The sequence below is a fragment of the Labrus bergylta genome, chromosome 12, assembly GCF_963930695.1.
Source record: "Labrus bergylta chromosome 12, fLabBer1.1, whole genome shotgun sequence".
Lineage (NCBI taxonomy): Eukaryota > Metazoa > Chordata > Actinopteri > Labriformes > Labridae > Labrus > Labrus bergylta.
In genome coordinates this window covers 19,686,188-19,699,651 of record NC_089206.1, presented here as the reverse complement: position 1 = coordinate 19,699,651, position 13,464 = coordinate 19,686,188, and the positions used below count along the sequence as shown (strand labels likewise).

Here is a 13,464-nt window from a genome sequence, read left to right as displayed (position 1 = left end):
TTATTTTGAAAGGAAAATGACAGGAAGTGAAAGTAAAAGGACCGTCTAAAAATGCAGTGAAAACTGCTTACATGTGTGTTGAATATGATAAATATTAGTGAAATCCTTTGATAAAGCACCCAGCTGTTTGAGGCACTACTTCAAATAAAACTCTGTGAAACATCAGTTTCAGAGCCAGACCATCTTTCAGCATGGGGAAGGCTACACTAGTGATTAAGGTCTCTGATGTATTTTTTTTCGTGTTTTATTGCGATAACACACATGATTGATGCCCACCCAGGAAGTGACTCTGCCCTGTAGTAATTGTTCAGAATTCCCCCTTGCTAAAGGGGAGAGAGGGGGCTGCTAGGTATCAGCTTCAGCCATAGCCCATTGCCTCTACATCTGTCCCTCTCAAAAGACTCCATTGTTCTCAGCAGTCTGAGGCAAGAGAGTGAGTTAAAGAGAGCTTTTAAGCCCGCTGGTGGGGCAGAGGCTGGGGTGGTGGGCGTTGGGCTGCTGCCTTAAACAACACAGAGTAGAGCAAGCAAGCAAGACACAGGGCATCTCTGTGCGACTCACAACCTTCTATTTGAGCAATGCCTCAACTCAACAGCAGAGAATGAAAAAGTCCACATCTTGACATGAAAAAAGAAGCACCTAACCGTCAAAGGGCTCAACCAACCAATGGTGATATCCATGGTAGTTATGTTTCATATGTATGTATTTCTGTCATTGTGCTGTTTATTATGGATGTATTGACTGTATGGACCTCTGTTGCAAACCAAATTGCCCCTCGGGGACAATAAAGATTTTCCAAATCCAAATCTGAAACTCAGGTCTGACGTTTCTCCAGATTGGGTGCTTTTTGCATCATAGAGGAAAAGGAAGAGTATTTATTTGAAGCATTTACTTGAGCAATAATTAACATGCCAATCAGAGAGGACTGACTGGAATTTGCCCCTTTGTGTGAGCTTCACCTAGATAAAGACAATAAGTGTGTTGAGATTTTCTTTTTAACAAATATTTTTCTCTGTCTCGAGACTGAATACAGTGGTGCTCAAGAAAGCTAACTGCATGGTGACTATGTTTATCTAATTAAAAAGAAAAAAATCTATTCAGAAATATTGTAATGCTCAAATGAGAAGCTTTCTTACAATTCAGTGACACATATGGAGTGTTTTCAGTTTTTTATTGAAACAGTATGAACATGAAACACTGCAATTAAATTAAAAGGGTTCAAACAAATGGGACATAATACATTAAAGTCGTAGAACTGATCAAATGTAGCAAGAAAAAGTTGGGGAAACAAAACATCGTTGCAAACACTTGCAGTGTCTAAAGCCTGTTCATTAAATATTACAACACTCACTCAGTGCCATATTAAACAAATTTGTAAAGCAAGCAGAGCTAGTCTGACACTTAATCAATTGTACACCCACTTAGCACACTTACAGTTGCAATAATAACAAAAGGGGGCATTGCTGCCTAACACTGTGCACTAAAACTAAGTGCAACTGTAAAACGTCATCCTCTGCACTCAATCTCGGGTTAGCTAAATATAAAGCCTGGATGCTGTTCTGGTAATTTAACTATCAACTGAATTACTATGAATACATTGTAAGGACAATGCTATTTCTATGTCTAATAACCAATGGCTATGGAAGCCTTCATAAGGAACAAGCCAGAAGTCAACAAAGTTGTTCTTTTTGGAATGGGTTGGCAGTTAGAAAATACAGTCAATTCACATTATTAATGCACTTCAAAACTTAAAATCCTCCAACTATCTAGCCGAATACCAGAAACAGTGGCACAAACCCTTCTGCTAAATTTCACAGATGTGTATTAGGTTTTTATATGTCAGTGTTAAAGCGGACAGAATGTCACGTTACTCTTGTTTATGAGGGTGCCTTTTATCTGTTAGCCCCCTGCTTGCCCTCAGAGTGTCAAAGTGTAATGTCAGAAAAACTTGTGCATATGGTGCTTTATACATTTGGCCAACATATGAGGGTTTCTGTGAGAAAGGGTTTGTATTGGTGCACAGGGATCTAAAGGTCTCATAGCTTTAAGAATAGCCGAAGGCTGCCTGTTTGTACTGTGTGTTTCATAATATAATATAGTTAGCCTTTACAACTGCAACAGATGAGAAAGTCTTTTGCTGTATACTATGTTGTCCCCTTGCATTGTGTATACTCCCTGTGGAATTTTGAAACAGTCTTTCCTGCTTTGGTTCCTTCTCCCACAATCTTTTGTGTTTAATTCAATTAAATTTGGGCAATTTTTTTTCCCTTTACAAGTCCTCTCAAACTTCCATGCAAATCAGAATTAGTGGCTCTTTAAGGGTGCACTCACACTGGGCCCAATTGCACCGTACTGCGCCCAAGTCCACATCTGCACCATGGCGAAGCACACCTATTTCAACTGTGCCAGGGCCAAGGAAGTGTACCTGGATCACTCACAGTAGTCAAACGAACTGGACTTATGGGGGTCAAGAGTGCTTGGGCGCAGTACAGATTGCCTAGTGTGAGTACGCCCTCATTGATGTGACTTTAGCCCTTGGTGATAGATAAAACACTGATATTTCCCTCTTTCTCTCTTTATTTATCAAAATGCATTTGAAAAAGACAGATACTTATTGTGACATCCTGCAGTCACCTTGTTTTATTTTCTCTGATGGGCAGTTAGGGAAGATAAAGCTTTTTATATCAGCAGAAGGGGTAAAGGAGTTTATGGGGGAGGTGATGTTTGCTCATTTACCCCTCTTGCCTTACATACAATACATACATAATCACACAAGAGTCTTGCTTCCCCCTTTTTTGGCAACAGCCCGGAGTCCTGGTTAGATTTTGTCTAGTTCTGGTATTGTGCTTGTTTTTTCATGATCGGTCACAGGTCAGTAGTTCAGAATTTCCAGAACCTTGGGCGCTCTTGCTGCTTGGAAGACTTTTTCCTCAAGGGCTGTGAAGAAAAAGAAGAAAAAAAGAGTAACTAAAGAGTTCAATGATGGTTGAAAAAGTCTGATAATTGTGTTAACAGTAGGAAGAGTATCTGACGTGTTTTATTTCAAAGTAAGTCATCTGGGCATTTAGTGTAATTTCATCTTTTAAATAATTTTCTCTACTGTTAGGGGACACATAGGTTGTCACAAAATGGGTGGGGATAAAAAATCTTGCTTTCGGACTAATTGAAAGATGTAGGAAAAGTAGGAAAAGAAACCAAAAAGAAACTATACAAGTATAATATGAGGTGTATTTATCAAATCCAAAAGAAATACACTATTTTTGAAAGCAAGGTTATTTTTTTAAAGAAGAAAAGATTAGTTTTTAGGAATACATTTAACCCTTTCAAAATGAAGCTATACAATAGATATTATAGCGATAATTGTAAATAAATCATTTATAAATACCAAAATTATCACAGAAAGACTTATTACTAGTTCGTCAGACGAAAAACCAAACAGATTTGTTTGTGATGCTGCTTCACCTCTGACAAACACAGAGCCCTCTCTTCATGGGAAGCTACTGATATAAAAGCAGTCAGCTTGATGAACATTGGCCACAAAGAGAGACACTGAGTTGTTAAACACTTTCAAGGTCATAGTGGCAACTTGTCACCATGAATACACAATTTTCCTTCTATAGCAGTGGCACTGAATGTCAGTGAAAGCATCAACACAATTTTGGAAGGTGGTGATGGTGGTGGGGGAGGGGGGGGTTACACGACTGTGAATTAGGATCAAGATAGGCACATGTGTTACAAAGATTAGCAGAAAGGTTGAAACAGAGAAATTTACAGAAACCAAAATGCTGTCTTTTTTCGCAGGTTTTTTGTTCTTCTGAGACCTGTGACACAAAACAACATTCATTATTAAGAAGGCATGCAGCGCATGACAGTATCCTCACAAGGGAGGAATATTGTCACTTAACGGCACCTCTATTATTTTCATAAGGAAAGGTAAATATTAAAACATGTTTAACAATTGCCTGCAATCATTGTTTTAAAGTTTGTGTTTTGGATAGAGGTCATCTTATCAAACAGAATTCATGTAAGCGACGTGGGTGTGTGTGCAGGAATAAATCAGTCCAAACACGTTCTGGGTCTTTCTCATAACTTTTAGTCAGCTTCTACGATGTACGGTACATTCCATTCCTTTCTCCCCTCTCTTCTTCTCCCCTACCCAGCTCACTCCTGCCTGAACAGCACCCCCTAGGTGGCATACCTAATAACAGGATATTAACATTTCTGTAAACACTTGTAACCAATATTATAGCAATCATTTAAGAACATACTAAAGTTATGTCTGCATAAAGAAAGAGCATAATAAACATATGTTTCTAACTTATTTGCATATCTTATTTACACTCTTGCATTAACTCTACCAATTTATCATGCAGATTACCTATACTATCTATCAGCCGTTACATCACTGCCTGTGTTATTTAATAACTAAATGTTTCAGTGATGACTCAAAGCTCAGGCTCTGTAACTCCATATTTAAGGAAGCCAGAAGTGATGACTCAATGCACAATATAACATGGATTCAAGCATTGTGAGTGTTTGAATGTGTATTCAGAAGTAAAGAGGTACTTACGAGTATTTGCCCATCCTTCTCACCACAGCTATCACTACGGCGATGACGATGACCACTGCCAACAGAGCACCAATCACAATGCCGACTACTTGGCCAGAACTCAGGACCTCTGTGGGAAAGAATTTGTGAATGAAAACTATTTTGATGTTTTATGGAGACCAGTAAAAAAAACTCAAGTTTTATGGGTCATTTTAACATTAATATTAGTAACATACATGTTACTTTTAAAAGTATTTTTAAGTGTAGTTGGTGATTGTAGAGTGGATAAGGAAAGGTTTTACCTCCTTGTTTGAAAAATAACATTTCCTACCTGCCATAGGGGCTGGCTGCAAACCAATCCACCTTTTGTACCTTTAAGAATTCATAGCTGTTACAGACTGTGTTTGCCAAAAATAAGGGAAGGCTGATTCTTCTCGACTAAAATGTACTATATGTTTAGACAGAGCTGCAACCTCCAGTGTTGAAAAAGAAGGCTAATGTGGAGGGGAAATAAACTGCAGTTCCTCAAGTATCCACCTGTGACTGGCTCCAAAAAAACCAAACAAGGAATCCCTTTTAGAGCTAATATTAACATTCAAACCTTCACATAAAATTCATACTTTTTAAAAAACCTATTCATTTGATTATATTAAGGCTAATAAAGCGCGTGGTATATTTTACTGACAGGAGGGCACGTTATATCTGAAAATTCAGGCTTTTAATGCCAGAATGTTGACTCACAACCCCTAGCTGATTTCTATTTTTCATTGGCTGGCTCAGCGAAAGCCTTGTGGAGAATCACTGCCTTCCCCTTTTCATTAATTGTGTTAACAATTTCCTGACTTATTGATCCCTTATCTGATATTTGAGACACCAGATTTAGATTTTTCAATAGATGTTTGGGTTGGAGGTTAGGTGGTCCAATTGAGCCCCTTCTATAATTTTTTTATATCACTCAACAATCACACCTGACTTTAAACTGACCACCTTTTCAATTCCTTGGTACACATCCCACTAATTTCTCACCCTCAGGGTCTTCCTCAACCACCACTTCTTCATTCGTTTCTACCCCCGCAGCTGCTGTCACCTCAACAGTGACCTCTTCTGCCTCAGTGGGAGCCTCAGGAGCTGCAGGAGTTTCTGGCTCAGCAGCAGGAGCATCAGTGATAGCAGGTTCTAGGGCTTCAGTAGCAGCAGCAATAGGGTTTTCTGTCTCTGCAATTTGCACCTCTGTAAGGGCAGGAGACGCAACATCTGTGACCTCTTTTGCTTCAGGTGCTTCTGTTACAACTTCTTCAGGGTCCACCACTGGTTCGGTTGCTGAAGGAGCAGTGACAACAGTGAGCTCTTCTTTTTGAGCCTCTGTAGGCTCAGGGATGACTTCTGGTGCAGCCTCAGTAACTGCAACATCAAGTTCTGTAGGGATCTCTGTGGGACCTGAGGAGAGAGAGGAGATATAGGTTCAAATGCAGGTTTAAATGTATAAAAACAGTCTGTTCAATCAGGACAGAATATAAATTGACACAAAAGGTTCCCAGTCTGTGAGGATTTATAAAAACAATGTCAATGTAAATGTATAGATTCCTTCCTGACATAATGAAATAAAGTTAACATGACCTTTCCTCTTTCTCACACTCTCTAGCAACACTGGCAAATGGCTACCGTGACAGAATGACCAACACACAACGTGATTTCATAAAGTGTAACTCCCCTTTCTTCCAGGCTCTACATTAGAGCACTGGCATGCCACATCCTCTGCCTTATTTCCTGTGAGCCAGCTGCTTGCGACAGCAGCCAACGCATTTGGAACGCGTGAAAGTGCTTGTTAACCCTGTGACAGTACACATGTGCAGTCATTAAAGGGTGGAGTTGCAGGGGAAACGCCTGATCATGTGAGAAATTTGCAGGAATGTCAGAGGTTTCCATTGTGTACCAGGCAACTGTATAAAGACACACATTTATCCTTTGGTCTTTCATCGTGGTCTTGACTATGCAGTAGGCCGGGTTCAACCTAATAATTTCCCTGCAAAATGCTGAGATTTATCTCCCCACATACAACATCCTCCCAGCCACAACTAGGGGCTTAGAGTGGACAGCACTGCTTCAAAATCAAGGAGGTAGATTTCAGTGTGGCATTGAAATTACGGTCTACAGTTAACATTTCCATAGACAAGATGTTGAACTGAAATTGCTTCTGTTCTCAGGGAAGTCTTCTTATCCCTAAAAACTTTAAATCAGGAGTGCATCTTTTCTATTTTTCTAATCTAAGAGTGTGACATAATAATCTGTCTGTGTTCTTAGAATCACAGAAAATACTATACAGAAGTAAAAAGGAACCCTGAATAGCTGAATTTGTCTAACAACTTGAGTGGTAAATATAACAAAAAAAAGCAGAGCACTGAAGGGGCTTTTTCAAGGTCACTTACACTGTTTTTTTTTTAAACGTCTGTTAGTGATGATAAAATGGTCTGTACTTCACAGAGTATGGCTATGAATGCTATATGTTTAATTGCCCCCTCAACCTTTTATAATGTCTACTGTTACCACAATTAGCTTTGATTACCTCCCAATCATGCTGACTATCAGCTGCATGAGTGAATAAAACAGTGGTCCTGCTGCAGTCAGTCTTCGCCTTTTAATATACTACTTGTCCACCTTCTTCTACATGACCCTGTCACTCCCAAGGAGAGGTTTGTTGCTGCTGAATGTTTTGAGAGGGCTGAATCCATGGAGAGAAGAAGAGCAGAGAAGAAAGAAAGAAAGAAAGAAAGAAAGAGCAGAAGGGCTGAGCAAGAGATTTAGAGGGAAGTTCTGAGGAAGCAGTATTGAGTCTTATAGCTATTTCATTGTGAACTAAGTGAGTCTATGGTTTTCAGTCTGGGCTCACAGCAAGAAGTCTCAGTGTGTAGTGTTTAGCATGTGTGTATTTTAGTTGTGCTTTTTGAATCCCGAGAAGGGCCTTAGAAGAGGGACTGATCCAGAACAGGACCCCTGAAGCTGGCAGGATTTTCTACCTATACAGGTAGGTAAGTCAAATAAAAAACACAGACTTTCTCCATATGTTAACATCATAAAACTCAGGTATGCCTTTGTCACCCTTGATGTCTTCATTTGTCTGATGATAATCAAACACATTAAAACCTGGAATCTCAAGAGGCATTGCAATGAAACTCAGCTCCATGCGCCCCTATGCAAGTCAAAGCAGAGCAGAGTTGGAAGCAGTTCTTGTTTCTTTTTTACTCTTTCAATCCTAGACTGAGGAACGTTTACGTAACTGTGGCGTCTGCCTTGTTATTCCAAATGCTTGGTGGAGAACCCAGGTCACTTTACTTGCCATTACATAATTTAGAACACACATGCTCTCTTGCATCTGTTTCAAAGTGGAGCACAAAAAAGCCTGAAATCACCCTGCTATTCAATAAGTGCCAATGAGTTCATTCTGCCTGTTACTGTTTGTATGTGCATGAAACAGTAAAAGGATGCCCTCCCCTATTGCATGGGCATCAAAGTATTAATTCACCAAAAGTTATTAATAATTTTTTAATAATTATTTAATAATTATTTTTGCTTTAATGTTTTTGATTTGACACATAAACGAAGGAAAAAAGAAAAAGAAACAATACACAAAAAGAGCACAAAAACAAACAAGTGGCAATGACAGTATCTGTGAAGATAGGTTTCAGAGAGGGACAGGTGGTTTAAAAGGCAGGCAGGAATACAATGATTTAATGTAGAAGTAGAGGTGAAGTTATAAAGTTAAACACTGGGAGATGGAAGTGGAGGCCTCCCATGCCAGGCATCACTCCTGCTTGGCATAAAAAATTAGGGAGGGTCACAGCAAAAAACACTGTAAGATGGAAGGCCTATATGAGGGGGTAGCAGCTTCCCTCCATTACGATCACAATCAGCTGTCATATAGGCCCCTCAGCTGTGTGTACATCTATGTGTGAAACAAAGAGACGGCCGCTAATCCAGTCCTGTGTAGGAGGGTGAGGGCCCCTACAGATGGTGTAAGGGAGTATTTGAGTCCACCTTTGCCAGCAAGGAATGTTTTTGCAGCGCCAGAGGAGGCAAATGTGATGTGTGGGTTAAAGGGATAGTGCAGTATATTTAAAGTGGGGTTGTACGAGTCTCCTGTCAACAGTAAACATATTAGCCAACGGAGATGTCGGTCAGCTCAGCCCCTCTATTCAGTGCTGGCACTGAAGAAGGGTATACAAACAGATTGCATTTGCTCCTCTTAATTTAGCTCATTTTAGGAAAATCAGAGGTGAAAAACAATGTTGGGTTTAAGTGTAGGCTATGCTATACTGAAAACAATCAGCACTTTACTTTTACGCTAACAAGCCCATTTAGGGCTACTTCAGCACACCACATAGGCTACGGGATCTTCCACCTGCAATGCACAGCTCAGCTGTTTTGTTCTGCAGGCTTTGAAAGAGACAACAAATACAGCCAAACTAAAAACTAAGTATTGCATCTAAACTAAGTATTACCAGTGACTCACAAATGCCTGCAATCTGCGTGTCTCACCAAGCAGAGCTCCCTGCCGTATTGAATGCTGAGGTTTTTATGGATCTTCTTCAAAGTTTACAAATTAAAATTTTCTACAAAGTACGTTTTTCGGCTCATACTGTTAGATACATGAATTCACAACCATGGTCCTCATGTTTACGTGATGAAAACACACAAGTGCCAGTTGAGCAAATTTGAAACGGGGAACTTTTCTCTGTGTTGTAAGACTTATGCAGACTACAAACAAAGGACTGGATGGATTTATTTCACATTTTGTGGGATGGTAGACACTCAGGTTACCCAAATATATGTTCAAAAACACTGTCCAAGTGGATTTTTCATAATATGTCCCCTTTAAGTTGAGTCATACACTATAGACCTGAACAGCTGATCAGTATGCTGCCAGAGGAATAACACCTTATAGTGTGCTGAAGAAGTGCTAAAACAAAGGGGCTTGCGAGAGGAAATGCAAAACGCTGTGATTTTTTTCAGTACAGCATGGAGCAAACATACCTGTCTGCTACAAAGTATATCCCGTATTCTCACTGGGGCTGAGCTGACCAACATCTCCGGTAGCTAATAAACTTACTATTGAGAAGTATCTCACCCACTTCAAAAATACCGAACTATCCCTGTAAGTAGAAGAAAGACAGTTTTTTCTCCTCCTGGTCTAAATAAGATCCAGTGTATGCAGCAGGTTCCATCTGGACTCAATTGCTAGAAGCAGAAAATCATCCTAACCTTAATCAAGTGGGCCTTTAGTCTAAGGTTTAAAAGGTCTGAAGTCAGTATCATTAAAATGTAATGAGCCAGGGTGGAGATGACATGAAATCCAACAGAAATGCCAAAATACTCTCTTTTTTCTTTCAAATTAATCGTAACATCCTAGATAAAAGCAAAACAGCTGACTTTCAACTGTATCAAGAAAACATCTATGTACTTTTTATCCTGCTGATCTTCAAATCCAACTCCCACATCTTAAACACACACCCAGTTGTATAAGTGTTCCTTAGTCAGCAGCTTGACTTTGTTTTTGTTTTTTTAACTTTCTCCACACCACACCTCAGCCTGCAAACACCTATGTGCTAGAGATATGAAACATTTGTGTTAGTACCCACAGTATATACACACTAACATACATAAAAGAACAGTCTACAGAGAAGTTTGGGCCATACTCTTAAGCATTATTTTCAGTTCAGTATTAGGTAGCCAAAATAGTCAGACTTTTTTTTTTATAGTAACTTGTGTTTCTTTCTCTGTGGAGAAAAACTATGACGAAGTGTGTTTGATTTTTGTCTGAAAATGATTCTAAATTGACATGAGAAGTGCTTTTTCCGAACAGTCTCTTTGTCAACATGTGTCTCATATTTGTAGTATGAGCGCAGTATTTGACTCATTTCTAGAGGTGGGCATGGACAAAGGCCATTGACCTCTCCCTGCAGAAGCCAGATGTGACCGGGATGTTATAAGAGCAGAGAGGCAGACAAAGCTCATTAAGATGGAGACCGGACGGAGAAGGGAGGAGGTGCAGAGTTTTATAGGATACATGAGGTTTGCTTGTTAAGTAAGCAGGCACGAGGATTCAAAAGACCCCATTTGTGGAAGGACTTTCCATTTTCATAGGAAATCTGAAAAGGATTAATTAAGATTCATTCTAAAAGTTTAAGAACTTTCTGTTTCACAATAAACCTCCATGAAAATGAGTCAGCCAATTCTAACCAGTAAAGGTTGTTATATATAAATAGACCCGGTCCCTCTCTGCTCCCCCATGTGCAGCAACCCTGTCTCCCAGAGTCCAGACCTATCAAGCTTGAAGGTGGCAGAGTTGGGGAAAGGTGGAAGACTGTTCAGAGACGAAGGGAAGAAGTGGGGAGCAGAGGGGGATTTCAAGTGGTAAAGCTTGATACCCCACCAAAGATGGGTAAATGCCAAAGGGCGGCTGCACGTGCTTACAACATGTGGGTGAAAGAGGGTGGGGCGCCTCCTAAAGCTCATCACGTACTGGGTGTTCTCTGTCTTGTCGTATCCTGCTCCTCTCTCATCCATATGACCACTCTTAAATATAGAGACTCTCTATTTATACACACACGAGAACCAGCTCTGGTTCCCCCCCCCCCTCCCGCCTTCTGCTTCTACTAGGCAAACACACTGGTCAAGGCACAGAAGGGAAGCAGGAAGAAAAGAAGAAATGGAAAACATACATACAGTGACAAAAAGAGGCAAGAGAGAGCAAATGCAAAAAGGAAATCAGAAATCAAAGCAAAAGGAAGAAAGAAGTTTCAGTTGAGAAAGAACTGAGAGAACAGGAGTAAAGGGAGAGAAGACAGGGGATAAGCTTTCAGATAAATGTATACGGTGTATTTTACAGTTTTCAGATTTCCCATCACATCCCTCCCCTCCCTGTGACTGAGTACTGTTTTGGGAGCCTTCCAAAGGATATTCCTTTCTTCTCTTTACCAGTGCCAAGAAATTACAGACGTGAGGCACCAGAGCTCTTGCTATGACATCATAATTTCTCCCTTGCATTAAAAAAAAAAGAAATTCTGCTGTCCAGTGCTCAGTAGTGGTGAAAATGACAGAGACAGATATCAGGAGAGACAAAGACAAAAATAACTTTTGAGTAGGCCTCTGTAAAATAACCCCAAAAAATTCCCATCAGGGTGATTCTCAGACAAGATACAATCTAAAAGGTTTTCAATTACAATTTAACACGACAATAAAAACAATGTTTTCTTTTCAAATTATATAGCAGAGAAACTCAATAATTTATTTTGTTTTATACAAAAATTAAAATTATTTTACTTTCTAAAAAAGTTGCATCCACAAAGTTATTGTTCAATCAGTAGGGATTAAGCAGACAAAGAGTAGTGTGGGCACATGGAGGCAGAGGGAGAGAGGGGACACAGTGTGCTAACAGCAGGATGGTGATGGCAGAAAGTTCACTTACTTGCATGTGTGAAGGCACAGAAAGGGCCAACCAGGGCCAATAGGAGCAGCAGCTGAACATTCATGGTTGTGAAATCTTCTCTTCTTTAGTCACAACCTTTAGGGGAGTCCCACAGGGCAAACAGCAAGACACCGGAGCCCTCACACACGCCAGACTCACACCAAGCAGCCTTTCCGGGGGGAAGGGTTAAAGTTCCAAAAACTAAAAGTCAACTATTTAAAATAAAGTCTTCAGGAGTAGTTTTTGTAAAAGTAATGTGCCTTTGATCCTTTAAAACCAATGGATGTGAAGAAGAAGAGCAGGGCCAAGGCAGGCTGGTTGCTCTCACAGCTGGAAGAAAAGAGTGTTGGAGGGATGTAAAGAGAAGGGGAGATCTGGCCAATTTGAGGGAGTAGAGGGAGGGAGAGAAAGAGAGAGAGAGATCGAGAAAAGGGGACTGGCATGCAGAAAGAGAGAGAAAAGTGAGTGTGTGCGTGAGTATGTTAGCTTACAGTGGAGGAGGGGTGCTGGTACTGGTGGTGGACTGGGCGGGCTGAGGAGTGAAGGGGCAGGTTGGGTTGGGAGGAGGTTGTCTGGATTGGGGTAGTTAGGTGATTTCAGCCCTCGTGGTGCAGCCTCCTACAGGACGCCCTCTCCTCTCCCCCGCACAACCAGCCTCCTGTTTGCAAACCCAGCAATATCAGCAGCACACACACGCAAACACAGACTAGGAAAAACTGATAAGTGGACTGTTGAGGTGCCAGAATATATCAACGCATGATAGGCACAGAAATATATAACTGGCAAGTTTTTGCAATTAAAAAAACTTAAGCAACAAGCATTTTATGAATGGATTGAGCCTTATGTAAACAAATCATTGAGCTGTTTGAGTACTCCTCAATCACATAGTTAGGAGTCAAGACAGTTTCTGAAATAGACCACAGCTTTACTACATGTTACCCATCAAACGATTGACGGTATTTATGCAATCAGTGAATAAAATAAGCATCTGTATTTATATCTCAAATCATCAATCTTTTTCTTGCAAAGAAAGCGACAGCTTACATCTGTGGCTGACAGACAGTAGCAAGAGAAAGCAGCAATTTAAGCAGTTTTTGTAATAAAAAAGGACCACTAAATACAGTTAGAACATTGTGTTACTTTCACATAGTGAGCATGGGTGGTCTTCCGAGTTTATATGCAATTGAAGGCAAAACTGTCACTTGGCACAAGACTGACACCTGTTGGACAACAAGCTAGTGGACAAGACGGCACAGAGCAAAGAAGGCAAGTTACCTCGGTTACCAAAATATCCCTGTTCCTGTAGGGTTTTTGACCTAAAAAACGTGATCTTACAGGAGCACTATTTTAGATTTATCGTTAGTAAAACAGTAACTTGTCCAGCATTAGATTTATAACACTTTTAACTCAAACATGCCAAATTTGAGATGAAATGAAGACAGCAAACGCAAGG

General features: G+C 40.3%; 1 protein-coding gene across 3 annotated transcripts; it reads right to left on the bottom strand.

Moving 5' to 3' along the window:
* Positions 1-1,154: 1,154 nt before the first annotated feature.
* On the bottom strand, positions 1,155-12,445 carry si:ch211-156j16.1 (uncharacterized protein LOC564557 homolog). Of its 3 annotated transcripts, none has more exons than XM_020632355.3 (5): positions 12,012-12,445; positions 5,576-5,986; positions 4,571-4,679; positions 3,773-3,821; positions 1,155-2,937 (listed from the first exon to the last, which is right to left on the bottom strand). In XM_020632355.3, the coding sequence occupies exons 1-5, from the start codon at positions 12,073-12,075 to the stop codon at positions 2,881-2,883; spliced, it is 690 nt and encodes a 229-aa protein (XP_020488011.1). In that variant the 5' UTR covers positions 12,076-12,445; the 3' UTR covers positions 1,155-2,880. The 3 variants fall into 3 exon arrangements, with proteins under 3 accessions (XP_020488011.1, XP_020488012.1, XP_020488013.1); XM_020632356.3 differs by having other exon boundaries at positions 3,779-3,821; XM_020632357.3 differs by lacking the exon at positions 3,773-3,821 and having other exon boundaries at positions 12,012-12,435.
* Positions 12,446-13,464: the final 1,019 nt, after the last annotated feature.

Coding starts and splice junctions, on each gene's coding strand:
- si:ch211-156j16.1 (XM_020632355.3), bottom strand. CDS start 12,075: ATGAATGTTCAGCTGCTGCTCCTATTGGCCCTGGTTGGCCCTTTCTGT. Junction 5,987..12,011: donor CTGTGCCTTCACACATGCAA/GTAAGTGAACTT, acceptor CTCTCTCCTCAG/GTCCCACAGAGATCCCTACA. Junction 2,938..3,772: donor AAGACAGCATTTTGGTTTCT/GTAAATTTCTCT, acceptor TTTTCTTCACAG/CCCTTGAGGAAAAAGTCTTC.